Below are 13704 nucleotides of genomic sequence, written 5' to 3'. Positions count from 1 at the left end.
TATGGTGCTAAAAAAATCTATTTTACACTCCAGGCTCTGTTGTAGTTTATTTACATTTTCTTTCACTGATAAAACAGTATCTAGCTGTTGTTGAACACCACCCAACCTGTGCACATGTCCACACACCCTAAAACATTTTAGTGGTATTACATAGTGGACCTTTTCACTTTCTCAAATACTAAACTTTTTATTAGCCAATACCTGATCAGTTCACATTCAGAATTGTTACCAATAATAAAGCATATTTACTGCACTGTTTTTATGAAAAACTATAAAAGAGCAAATTGCAATTTTTGGCAATTTAGGCAGTAACTGTTAGGCTGTTTTTCAGTAAGTGCTTTAGTACTGAATTTTTTGAATGAATTTGAGAGACTGTGCAGTGATTTTTTTTTCATTTTTCAAATAAGGTGATGTTGAAAAAGATCATTTCATCATGGCTATTTCTAGAAAATAATGGCTTGAATTTTTCAGGAATTCCAAGAATTTGGAGGATGAGTGAAATTGAATGGGAAACTAATATGGCCTTTTTTGCATTAGTAACTGGGAAGATTAATGAGAGGAAGTTAAAATAGTTGCCTTTGTCTAGGAAGCAAGAAACAAAAAAAGGTCAAAAATATAGTTGAAACTTAATAAAAGAAAGGAGGCAAAGTGACTACTTGGAATTAATGTGTAAGTGGATATTTTTGAAGAAGTGGGAATAAAAATTAGCTCATGAAACACAGTACTAAGGAATAATGTTACTATGAAAGATTTTTAGAAATTTTAAATTATTTGTACAAGCCATTCTCTCACTGTTGCCTCGGTATCCTTAAAGGTTCTATTGTTGGCCACCATGTATTTCCTATTAATAATAAAATGTGAGGCTGGATGAACACAGCAGGCCAAGCAGCATCTCAGGAGCACAAAAGCTGATGTTTTGGGTGGTGTGTGAGAATGAGGGGGATCCTCTTTTTGGGCGGTTGTGGCGGGGGCGGGGTGTGAGGGATGTGTTGCGGGAAATGCGGGAGACGTGGCCAAGGGCGTTCTCGATCACTGTGGGGGGAAAGTTGCGGTCCTTGAAGAACTTGGACACCACCCCACCAACCTCCGGATACAACGCATCATCCTCCGACACTTCCGCCATCTACAATCCGACCCCACCACCCAAGACATTTTTCCATCCCCACCCCTGTCCGCTTTCCGGAGAGACCACTCTCTCCGTGACTCCCTTGTTCGCTCCACACTGCCCTCCAACCCCACCACACCCAGCACCTTCCCCTGCAACCGCAGGAAATGCTACACTTGCCCCCACACCACCTCCCTCACCCCTATCCCAGGCCCCAAGATGACTTTCCATATTAAGCAGATGTTCACCTGCACATCTGCCAATGTGGTATACTGCATCCACTGTACCCGGTGTGGCTACCTCTACATTGGGGAAACCAAGCGGAGGCTTGGAGACCGCTTTGCTGAACACCTCCGCTCAGTTCGCAACAAACAACTGCACCTCCCAGTCGCAAACCATTTCCACTCCCCCTCCCATTCTTTAGATGACATGTCCATCATGGGCCTCCTGCAGTGCCACAATGATGCCACCCGAAGGTTGCAGGAACAGCAACTCATATTCCACTTGGGAACCCTGCAGCTTAATGGTATCAATGTGGACTTCACCAGTTTCAAAATCTCCCCTTCCCCAACTGCATCCCTAAACCAGCCCAGTTCGTCCGCTCCCCCCACTGCACCACACAACCAGCCCAGCTCTTCCCCTCCACCCACTGCATCCCAAAACCAGTCCAACCTGTCTCTGCCTCCCTAACCGGTTCTTCCTCTCTCCCATCCCTTCCTCCCACCCCAAGCCGCACCCCCATCTACCTACTCACCTCATCTCACCTCCTTGACCTGTCCGTGTTCCCTGGACTGACCTATCCCCTCCCTACCTCCCCACCTATACTCTCTCCACCTATCTTCTTTTCTCTCCATCTTCGGTCCGCCTCCCCCTCTCTCCCTATTTATTTCAGTTCCCTCTCCCCATCCCCCTCTCTGATGAAGGGTCTAGGCCCGAAACGTCAGCTTTTGTGCTCCTGAGATGCTGCTTGTCCTGCTGTGTTCATCCAGCCTCACATTTTATTATCTTGGATTCTCCAGCATCTGCAGTTCCCATTATCTCTGATGTATTTCCTATTTACAGGCCATCCCTTGGTGACAACATCCAAAATAACTCAATTTTCATATGTGAGCTGACACTATCAAATTCTCCCTCCCCATCACTCTTTGCAACTCTTTTCCTGTTAGTAAATTATCAGAGTAATTTAAAAACAGGTGGTTCATAATCAGAAGTTTCTTCCAGTTAAACATTGGGAGCAAATCTGCTTTCGGCTGCTGTTCCATATTTTGACAAGCTTACTAATTCTGTTCCTCCCTTTGACAAAAGTCTAAGATGGAACAAGTCTATATGCAACCTTGATGTTACATTTGACCCATAGATGAGCTTCCGAACGTTTGTTCCAGCAGTAAAGCAGCTTATTTTCACCCTGTGACATTGTCTGACTTTACCACTGTCTGGTTCTTCTGCTGAAGCCCTTATTCAAGCTTATGTTTTTTTTTGCATTTGCGTATTCCAGTGTGCTGATAATTGGTCTCCCCATGTCCTGTTCTCTAAGGTTAGCCTTGACCCTCCCTATCTCTAATTCCCCTCCACCTTCACAACCATTTGAGATGACCAAGGTCCTTTAATTCTGGCCTCTTGAGCATCCCCAATTTTAATTGCTGTGTAGTTCGTGATAATGCTTTCAGCTGCCTCAGCCCTAAGCTCCGGAATTCCCCTCTCTGCCTTTTCATCTCTGTATCTCACTTTCTGCCTGGAGGGTCACCCCTTTAAATCTCCCCCAGGGTCTAACTTCTGGTCGTCTTATGCTTATCTTCATATGTGGCTTGGTTTCATATTTTAGAATACTCTCGTGAAGCTTCTCAAAATGGTTTATTATGTTAAAGATGTTGTCATAAGTAAACTTGTTGATGCTTGCACTTTATACTTCCTCTTTAACTAATAAATTGTCTTTTCAACCTCTTTCCTAAGCTGCCCATATTCTTAACTGATGTTGAGTGGCATGTTTATTTTCAGCATCATCTACTTTTCATCTAAAGTTCTTTGCTTCATTTTTAGACTTCTAGCACAGCCCCATAAGCGATTCAAAGTTTCAGAAGAAAGAATACAAATGCAAATCCAGGAAATTCATTATCTGGATCCAACTAGACTTACCCAGCAGTGTAGTGAAGGTCCCGGAGAACTTAATGACCCTTACACTTTTGTGGATGGCGATATTGAATACAGCTTCACGTCGATTAAAAAGTCAAAACTTGGCTCTGAGAAAGATACATCAAAGAAATCACAACCGAACAAGGTAATGTTTTAAAATCACTATGCAAGTATACATGCAGGGGTGCATCCTATTTTGTGGGATGCATTTTTCAGAGTCAGGTTTCATCAAATTTTTTTGTTTGAGTTAGACTGTTCATTTCAATGTTATGAAAGATGGAACATTGGTTATAAAACAAATGGTTCCTGATATTCTATGATACAATGGTGAACTAAGTGGGTACAATTCTTAACTTTGAAGGATGATTTAGAATCTCATTTCAGTGCTGCAATTTGTTTTCCTTTGCACATACTTTTACTATTTTATGCATCCGAGCCATTCACCAACGATTTTCATCGGTACAATATTGTTCTCAAATTTGGCACAGCAGCATGTTTTCAATTTGTGGACACTCTTAGGGTAACTCTAGATTTAAATGATCCTGGGATTGATTCCATGCAGTTATTGGGTAGGAAAATCCAAATATTTATTTTGCCCAAATCTAATTTAGTCTGGAGTTTGCACTTGATACTAAACTGAAAGTTACAGTTTATGTAGTTGCTAGCCTTAAGCCAGGTTACTTTCAAAGGTTCCAGTGAAAGATTAGCTAAAATTGATTCCTTGCGAAATGAGTTAGGTCGGCCTTTTGTGCTAGGACCATAAAAAATTAAGTTTTTTGTTGCAGTTCAGCACCGAAATGTGACTGAGAATAGTGTGTTGGAGCTAAGTGCTTCAGGGATTGAATAGAGAAGTGGAAAGAGGTCTTCTGTTGTTTTTTGCCTAAGCACTTTCAGCCTCCAGGACTTGATTCTTACTCTGTAACAAGAGAAAATTCTCATTAATTGGTGAGTATCTTGTAAGTGGTTTATTTTGTTCCTAAGATTTAGCTATTGGAAAGGTTAATGGAATATATAAAAATATACGTAAATACAGAGTTACATGCAAGAATTAAGCAGTTACTTGGAACATGTTAAAAATGATGGGACAGTAATCTTACAGGTTTGAGCAGATTTGTAGCTCGGGTTTCGGGTGGTAACGTTGGTTGGCTCGTCAAGCTGGTTTGTTGTTCCGCAGATGTTTCGCAACTGTGCTGAGTAATGTCCTCAGTGCAGCCTCTGATGACGTGTCTGTGTGTTTTCTCGCATGGTTTTACAACTCGAGTCCATTGAACTGGGTTGCGTCACTTCTGGTTTTCCTTCATAGTAGGGTATATATGGGGTCGAGTTCTATCTGTTTATTAATGACTTTCTGTGTGGAGTGCCAGGCTTCTAGGAGTTCCCGTGCCTGTCTCGGCTTAGCTTGTCATAGGATTTTGGTGTTGTTCCACCAATGATTCTGCATAATCAGCATGAGCAGCAAATGCCAAATTGAGTAGTAGAGCCTCAAAGTTCATAATCTGTACATTATTGTATGAGCCACGTACAAGTTGTAATAGGACAGTCAGATTAGACAGATCAGTGTGTGGCTTGAAGCCATGTGGAAGAATTGGCTTCCTGTTCCTGGGACACTGGGCACCAGTACTCGGGGGAAAAATGGGATGTGTACTGATTGGTCAGCCTCCACCTGAAGCTTGATGTGACCAGTGTTTTTGCCAACTGCGCCATGAAGGAAGGGGAGAGGATTTTAAGCCGAATGGTAGGGAAGATGTAATTTAGCAAATAATGCGGTCAAGGCGAAAGAGGAAGATGTTATTACAGGAAATGACAAACGGTGTGAATATGTGTCAGCTAACAGATAGGACTAGAGTTTACAATGACTCAAACGATAAAAAGATTTTGCATCTGAATGCAAATACCATTTGAAATGAAGCAGTTCACAAATAGAAATGAATCAGTACGATCTGGTAGTTGTCAGAGACTTGGCTGTAAAATGACCTAAATCTTGAATAAAACAGGACATTTGAGGATGATAGGAAATTAAAGTGAAATGATGGTTATCTTAGGTAATGATGGTGTTAGCACAAAAGAGAAGGATGGCCTAACTTTAGGAAACCAAACTATGGAAATGGTTTGGGTAGAATTTAGAAATGAGGGTAAGAATTCAATTGCAGGAGTGGTGTACAAGCCATAACACTAATCACACAGAAGGATCGATATGACGGAAGAAATAGTGAGAGCGTGTCAGAAAAGGATAATCATGGGGAGATTTTGGGCAAAGTCAAATGCACAAAGAAAGCCTAAATGAATTCATATATTTTCAGGATGGCATTTAGAGCAGCACATTTGCAGCTGACTAGCAAACAGGTTACCCTCGACTTGGTATTGTGAAATGAAATCAGATTGGTTAATGATCTTGACCAAGGTGCCCACAAGTAGCAGCAATCGTAATATGATTAAATTTTACTTTCTGTGATTCTACTGAAGTGCTTTTTAGCTTAAGTTCAAGTGGAATGGAAGTTTTAAACTACGGATATGACCTTGTTTATGACAATGGTTATTCTAAATGTACATCTAATTTATATTGCTAATTTGTAGCCTCTAAAGCAGTCAAAAAACTCTACTTAAAATAGAACCGAAACAGCTGTGGATGCTGTAAATCAGGAACAAAAACAAAGTTGCTGGAAAAGCTCAGCAGATCTGGCAGCATCTGAGAAGGGAAAAACAGAGTCTGAGGAAAGGTCACCGGACCTGCAACGTTAACTGTTTTTTCCTTCACAGATGCTGCCAGACATGCTGGACTCTTCCAGCAACTTTGTTTTTGTTCCAAAAATGTCTACAGAAAAATTAACAATAAAGGGCATTTCATAAGGATAAAAACACCTTTGTGTGAAAAGTTGCAGGGGTGTTTCTGGGTTTAAAAGCCTAAAACAACTTTATTTTAAAATCTGGCACGATGACATATGTTGGAATCTTTTCACTGAGTTACTGAAACATCATTTTCCTTTCATAATAGCTTGACCTATTCGGCCTTGTTATTCTTTAGTTCAGATCTGTGTGCCATTTGACCCATTGATCAAGTTTCAAATTTTTCTTTTCAATCTGGTTGTAAATTAGTTAATTTTGGGAGGAACTAACTGATTTCCTGCCTTCACCTTTTGAACAAGACGCCCTGTCATAGGAAGGATATAATTAAGCTCGAGAGGTTTCGGAAGAAATTTACTAGGATGTTTGAGTTACGATGAAAGGCTAGCTAGCGGAAACTTTTCACTGGAGCATACAAAGTTGAGGTGACTTTATAGAAGTTCATAAAATCATGAGGCATATAGATAGGGTTAATGAGTTGGTGCCTTTCCTCTAGGAACTGGGGAATTTCAAAACTAGGTGGTGTATTTTTAAGGTGAGAGGAGAGAGATTTAAAAAATACATGAGGTTGTTCGTGTATAGCATGAACTTTGTAAAGATTTGGTGAATGTGGGCACAGTTACAACGATAAGAAGGAAATGTGTCCAAGGCTATTTTTAAAAATTTAAATGAGGTCATTTATGAGGTATGAAAGCAGAGCTGGCTAAAATGAACGGGCAAATTAAGTTCAAGGATAGGTCAATAGCAAACATAACTCCTTTATTCAAAAGTAAAGACTAAAAACAAGAAAATTTGGACCAGTTCGTTTAACATCATGCAAAATATTAAAGTTTTTAAGTCATGAAGTTAGGGGTACACTTATTAAATGAAGGCTGACCATCCTTTGAATGTGTTCATCCATAACAGATTGATGACTGTGCTTTTAGTTTTAATTCTTTGGCAATTTCTTTAAAGTAGAGCAGAAAGTAACTTTTGGACAATGTTCAAAATTTCCATGAAGCCATGTAACATGAGCTCAGTGATCAAGTGAATTAGCCTGGGGAATTAGTTGCTGAATGTTTCCCAAGTTCAGCTTTGTGAATCCAGAAATAGTTGGTTAGGGGGCGAATGACGTTAAGTTTAGAAAACAAGTTGTTAGACCAGTGGAGCAAGTTTGTTTGTACAAGCCTCATGGCTGATCGAGGTGGCTGTCTGACCATGTCAGAGCTGAAAATAAGTCTTGAACTATTTCAACAGTCGAGGAAGAAAATGGCAAAGAGTGAGTTAGTCTGTATTTGAATGTGTCTGGGAGAATGAGACCTAATCATATCTGATGAATGTGTGCAGAGAGTCAGTTAAGTACAAAATCTTAGAAGTGAAGAAGGGAGTGATATTTTACTGGAGTTTGAAAAGGATATTGCTGGGAAAAGAGTTGAATTTTTCTTTTAGCTGTTTAAGATGACACCTTTCTGAAATATATAAATCTGTGTTTTCTTTTGTGAAATAAATTAAGTTATTTCATTAAAAGAGCATTAGCACGTGAATACGTTCAGGGACTGGCCATCACTAGAACCAAATTTCAAAAAAAAACTGATGAATTGTCAAGATAACAAAGTGTGGAGCTGGATGAACACAGCAGGCCAAGCAGCATCTCAGGAGCACCTGAGATGTGCTCCTGAGATGCTGCTTGGCCTGCTGTGTTCATCCAGCTCCACACTTTGTTATCTTGGATTCTCCAGCATCTGCAGTTCCCATTATCACTGATGAATTGTCAAGCCAGGTTTCACTCTGGGATTTAAATTATATCTGCTGGGTTCATAATGCCTGTGACATGGATAGGCTAAGGAAAACCAAAAACCTTAGTGCAGCTGCAATATTTTCAAACTTGAAATTTAAGACATTTATATTTTGACTGCACAATATGTATTATTTGATTTGAAGCTGTTGTTAATCATGTGAAAATAGTCTGTCAAAATAAGCTCTTCTGTAACTATCCAGGTTGCCTGTGAAACACATTTAGGATCTTTTTATGCCTGTGAAACACATTTAGGATCATTATACAATCCAGTTGTGTAGAAGATTCACCTTTAAATCATGTTATTTTGCGATTGATTTAGTTAACTGGCAACCTCAAAGTATGTTCTTCTATTTCACTTTGACGGAGAATCCAATTGTAAAATTGGTGAGGTTCAACTAAATTTTTTTTCGCATCATGGATAATTCAAACAAATTCATTGTGTTGTATACAGGCTTTTTTAAAAGGAAAAAAAAATAGATTTGGGTTCCAGAGTGCAAATATAGTTTAAAACAATGGAGTAGAACAGATTTATTCCTGAGCCTGTGTTGCTAATAACATTCCACCAAAAGAATACACCTGGCTTGAATGTTTAACCTGAAGGAAGTAGTAGGAGGAAAATATCCTAGAATGTTTAAACCCTGCTTGTTGGATAGAATGTGTAATTTACAAATTATGCAAAGACAGAAATATAATCTTGTAGATAAGAGTGAACATATTTCAGGTTATATTGATTTCCTTTACAGCTCGAAGATGGATTTGGTACTAGGGAAACTCAGTCTAGTCATGCTACACAGTTGCTTGATGGAAAAGATGCCATGTCTATTTTTAACACTGCTCCAAAATCAGGTATCTGACATTCCCAATTATATTAAAGAGCATCTGATTACATTAACCTCTCTTCAAACCAATCAAAAAAAATTTACAAATCACTTAATTGCTAAAACTATTAGTGATTTATTTTTTCTTTAGAAACACGACAATCTCCGACAGGGCGGTTAGTTCCTGCAAGCCTCACACGTGAGACTGACCTAGTGGTATCTTTGAATGACCTGGACAATCTTTTTGACAACTCTGATGATGAGGAAAATGGGGTAAGTGCAATTTTATATTTGCAGAAGGTGACATAAATTAAGAAATAATGCATCATATTTGAGCATCTGTTGCTAATGAGATCTAAATGTCACCAATTTATTTCTATTGGCTTGTTTCAAGAGTTAGGAATGCTGCTCACTGTTAATTTATTGAGTTCCCAAATACTTGACAATTAAGTGCTTATGTATGCATGAGAATAAATCCATAAATTAATGAAACAATCTAGAAAGCTATGAACACTTTTTTGATTTAGTTTCCCAACAAAATGCTTTCAGAGCTGATAAGTTACCCAAAGTAAATTTCTCTCAGGGTTAATTAATTAAAATTATTGCTTTAGCTCCTATTTCTCAATTATAAAGCATACAACAATAGCTAGCTAATTAGTGAGAAGTCAGATTGTTTTCATGCCAGTATTTTATTTCTCACGTGAACATACAAATTGTCTTTTTATCAGTGTGCATTTCTAATTTTATGCAGTACTTGAATTGTTTTTGAACAGAATTTGGATAGACTATCAAATCTGATCTCTCTATGTAGCAGTTATTTGTTTTAATAAGGTTCCATACACCTGAGCTAAAACTCACCATTTTTTATAATGGTTTTGCAATTCTAGCTTTTATTGTTTTTTTTAAACTGTGGAAATTTCTTCACTTTCCTTCAGGTTATTTTTATATTTGCATTTTTCCTTTTTATTGGCATTATAATCTTGCAATAAAAATATTATTTAAAAATGCAAGTGCTGTTCCTGGCATTGAAATAGTAGGTCCAGATTCTTGATTCCATTGATCCAGCGTGGAACCTGTCACAAAGAGCCTCTGAAGCAGTTGCTAATAACAGGAAATAAACAAAACTCGGTGAAAATGGAATCCTTATTTGAACACTTGCAAATATTCTTATAATATTATTGATTTTTACAGAGCTACATTACAAGGAAGGAATTAAAATGTGGTGTCAAACCTAGCTGTTTGCTTTATTCAAAATGAAGACTACAAAAAAGCTTTTAGCCATATTTGGATATCTAAATTCCCAGAGGTATTACTGTGGACATGCAGACCATTTGGCCCATTGTGTCTGCAGTTACTCTTCACGTGAGCTTTAAGATCTGCCAATCCCGTGCCGCTTCCCCATAACCTTTTACGTTATCTTTGTTCAAGAAATCAAATACTCCTTAACATTTTTGAATGCCTCAGTTGAACTGCCCTCACTTCATGGTGGTGCATTCCAGACCCTAACCATTCACTGTGAGAAAAAGCTTCTCACCTTGTATTTGGTTCTTTTGTAAATCACTTTAAGTCCGTACCTTCTGGGTTTTTAAATTTTTGTTACGGGTTGAAACAGTTTCTCCTCATCTACTCTATTTAGATCCCTCATGATTTTGGAAACTTCTATCAGACCTCTTCCCTGTCATTTTCTGTTCAGGAGTATAGTCCCAACTTTCTTAATCTATCCTCATAACTGAAATTTTTCATCCCTTGAGCCATTTGTATAAATCATTTCTACACCATCTCCAGTGCATTTACATCTTCCTATAATGCGGTGCCCAGAATAGTATGCAGTGTGCCAGTAGAGATCTAACGAGTGACTCCTACAAGTTCAACATTCTTCTTTTCTCTTTTGCTCTATATCCTTCTTAATAAAGCCAAAGATCCTGCGTTCTTTATTAATGGCTCTTCTTCAAACTGATCTGCCTTCTTCAATGATCTGAGCACATATGCACCTGGGTTTTTCTGCTGCTACACTCTCATTGGAATTATGCTCTCTATTTTAAATTGTTTGTCTCTATTCTTTCTATCAAAATGCATTGCCTCACACTTCCCTACATTATGTCCGTATCCTTTTGGAGTTTGACACTGTTCTCCTCACGGTTTGCAGTTCTTCCATGTTTTCTGACCTCTGCGTATTTTAAAATTGTCCCTTACAAACCAAGATCTAGGTCAATAACATATGTATATCAGGAAAAGTAATGATGCTAATACTGAATACTTGGGGGACTCCACTGCAATGTTCCTCCAGCCCAAAAAATAATCTCTTGATCACTGCATTGTTTCCTTTCTTTCAACTGGTATTGTAGCCACCTTGCTACTGTCCCTTTTATTTCATGACCTGTTAGTTCTATCACAAGCTTGTTTGGAAATGTGTCAGATGCCTTACAGAAGATCATGTAGCCACCATCAATAATGTTTGTTACCTTCATTGAGCTTTTCTGTTAGTTATTCAAAAATCTCCAAGTTTGTCAAACATGATTTCCACTTCAGAAATCTATACTGATGCTTCCTGATCAACCCACTTTTCTTTCCCATGTGACTATTAATGCTCTCCTAGCTAATTGTTTCTTGAAGCTTCACCACTACCAAAATTGAACTGACTGGTCCATAATTGGTGTGCTTTCTCTGACGGCCATCCTTCAACAATTTTCCAGTTTTCTAACCCTCCTTCACGTCTGGGAAGACTGGAAAGATAATGGCCAGTAACTCTGCAATCTCTACTCTTGCTTTCTTGGATACATCACGTCCAAATCTGGTGCCTTGTTAATTTTAAATATCAACACTCTATCCAACACAATTTCTATGTCAATTTTAAACCCTAATAGTGGCAGAGTTTCATCCTTAGTCACCAAGACCTGGGTGGCATTTCTCTCCTTTGTAAAAACAAAATGTATTCATTTAATGCCTCAACCATGCCTGCTGCCTGTGTCTGTAAAATCTCCTTCTGGTCTCCTTTGAGCCCTATTTTTCCTGTTGCCTTCCTTTACCAGATGTATGTCAGAAACCCCTTTATGTTGTCTGCCAAACTTTTCACGTTCCTCTTTGTTTCGCTCATTTGTCTTTTCACTTACTGTTTGAACCTTCTGTATTTTTCTTGGCTGTCAATTATATTTTCTATCTGACACCTATCATTTAACACATCTTTATTTTTATTTCTATGTCCTTTGTCATCCAGGAAGCTCTAGATTTGTATTTCCTACCTTTCCTATTTGAGGCGGTATACTTCAACTGTCTACTTTTTGAAGGTAGTCCGTTGCTCAGTTACAATTTTTCTGTCGGCCGCTTGTCAATCCTGCCCTGCTCAAACCTTGTCCCATTGAAAATAAAAAGAGAAATTGCTAGAAAAGTTCAGCAGGTCTGGCAACATCGGTGCAGAAAAATCGGAGTTACTGTTTTCAGTTCAGTAACCCTTCTGCAGAATTCACTCAACTCAAAAGGTTAACTCTGATTTTTCTCCACAGATGCTGCCAGACCTGCTGATCTTTTCCAGCAATTTCTGATTTACAGTATTCACAGTTCGGTTTTTCTTGAATCATTGAAGCCAACAACCTGCCAATTTATTTTTCTTATTCTGAATGGATGCTTGTCATTCTTCATCATCCTGAGTCTTGTTCTCATGATCGTTTCTTGTAAGTGTTCAACCACAGGCACTTGGCCTTCTTCTTTTTCCAAGAACCGTGTCAAATAATACATTCTTGTTGAACTGGACACACACTACTGTAGGAAACCCTCTTGCACACAATCCAGAAACTTTTAAAGCCCTCCCAACAGAACTAGCAAAACAACCCACAAGGAGCTTAAATTCCATCATTGTACAGGTTCCATCTTCTCCAGAGCCAGCCCAAGTGCCCCAGGAATCTGAAGCTCCCTATTCTGCTTCATCTTCCTGGCCACACATTCTCTTCTTTCTGTAGTCACTTTAACATGTCACTGGGAGTGATTCAAAGATTACTGCTTTGAACTCCTTGCTAACTTTTGTACTCAGCTCCATAAGTTCTGATTGTGGGACCAGGTGCCTGTCCTTGTGTATGTCATTAGTAATAATGTGGACCGAAACCTGTGACTGTTCCACATCACTGCACATGCACGCGCGCACACGCGCGCACACACTCTCTCTCGCCACGCATGTAAGACTTCTTCCAGCGGTTCTGTGACACATTTGTTACTGGCACAAGGGAAGCAACGTGCCATCCTGGAGTCACATTCATAGCCACAGAAAAGCTTGTTCATTGCCCGAACTATTCAGTCCTCCATCACTATCATTCCTCCTTTCTTCTTCCTCCCCTCTTCTACAGCTGAGTTGTTTGTGGTGCCATGAACATCGATCTAACTTTAGTCGCTTTAGGAACCGGTTTCCAAAAGGGATAACTGATTTGTGAGTGGGATCCTTGGGGATTCTGCACTACCTAGCCTAGTTCTCTTGGACTGCCTGAAAGTCATCCATTCCCTTTTTGGAGATAATGGGAACTGCAGATGCTGGAGAATCCAAGATAACAAAGTGCGAAACTGGATGAACACAGCAGGTCAAGCAGCATCTCAGGAGCACAAAAGCTGACGTTTCGGGCCTAGACCCTTCTTCAGAGAGGGGGATGGGGAGACGGTTCTGTTTATTCCAGAACCCTCTCCAGCTTCACACTTTGTTATCTCATTCCCTTCTTTTCTCTGGGCTCATAAGTTGCAGTGTGATCACATTTCCACCTAACTCTGAAAGCCAGAGCTCAGGTTTCTGCAACTAAAAGCTCTTCCTGCACATCCGATCATTTAAGACACTGATATATCCCTGGAATACTTAGTAAATGAGAACCTATTGTTTAAAAACCAAAACTAGGAAGTTTTAATACTGATGACAATCCTGACTCTTCTATTAAAATATTCATCCCAGTTTCAAGTCACAACTAGTTTCAGATGTTTCATTCTTTTCACAACATATGAAGGAACAGGATATGTTTGTGTTGCTCGTCAACATAGGAATGTCAGCTTCGTTCGACTACCAA

At 39.2% G+C, this 13704-nt stretch overlaps 1 protein-coding gene across 2 annotated transcripts in view; it reads left to right on the top strand.

Moving 5' to 3' along the window:
* LOC125464043 (mediator of RNA polymerase II transcription subunit 13-like) overlaps nucleotides 1-13704 on the top strand; it is a 208633-nt gene that overhangs the window by 156402 nt on the left and 38527 nt on the right. For both annotated transcript variants that reach the window (XM_048556028.2, XM_048556027.2), the window contains exons 11-13: nucleotides 3143-3380; nucleotides 8597-8699; nucleotides 8823-8944. In XM_048556028.2, the coding sequence (XP_048411985.1) occupies nucleotides 3143-3380; nucleotides 8597-8699; nucleotides 8823-8944 (463 nt within the window). The remainder of the gene's footprint in view (nucleotides 1-3142; nucleotides 3381-8596; nucleotides 8700-8822; nucleotides 8945-13704) is intronic.

Source organism: Stegostoma tigrinum, chromosome 26 (genome assembly GCF_030684315.1).
Source record: "Stegostoma tigrinum isolate sSteTig4 chromosome 26, sSteTig4.hap1, whole genome shotgun sequence".
Classification (NCBI taxonomy): Eukaryota; Metazoa; Chordata; class Chondrichthyes; order Orectolobiformes; family Stegostomatidae; genus Stegostoma; species Stegostoma tigrinum.
This window is presented reverse-complemented; position numbering and strand designations above follow the sequence as displayed.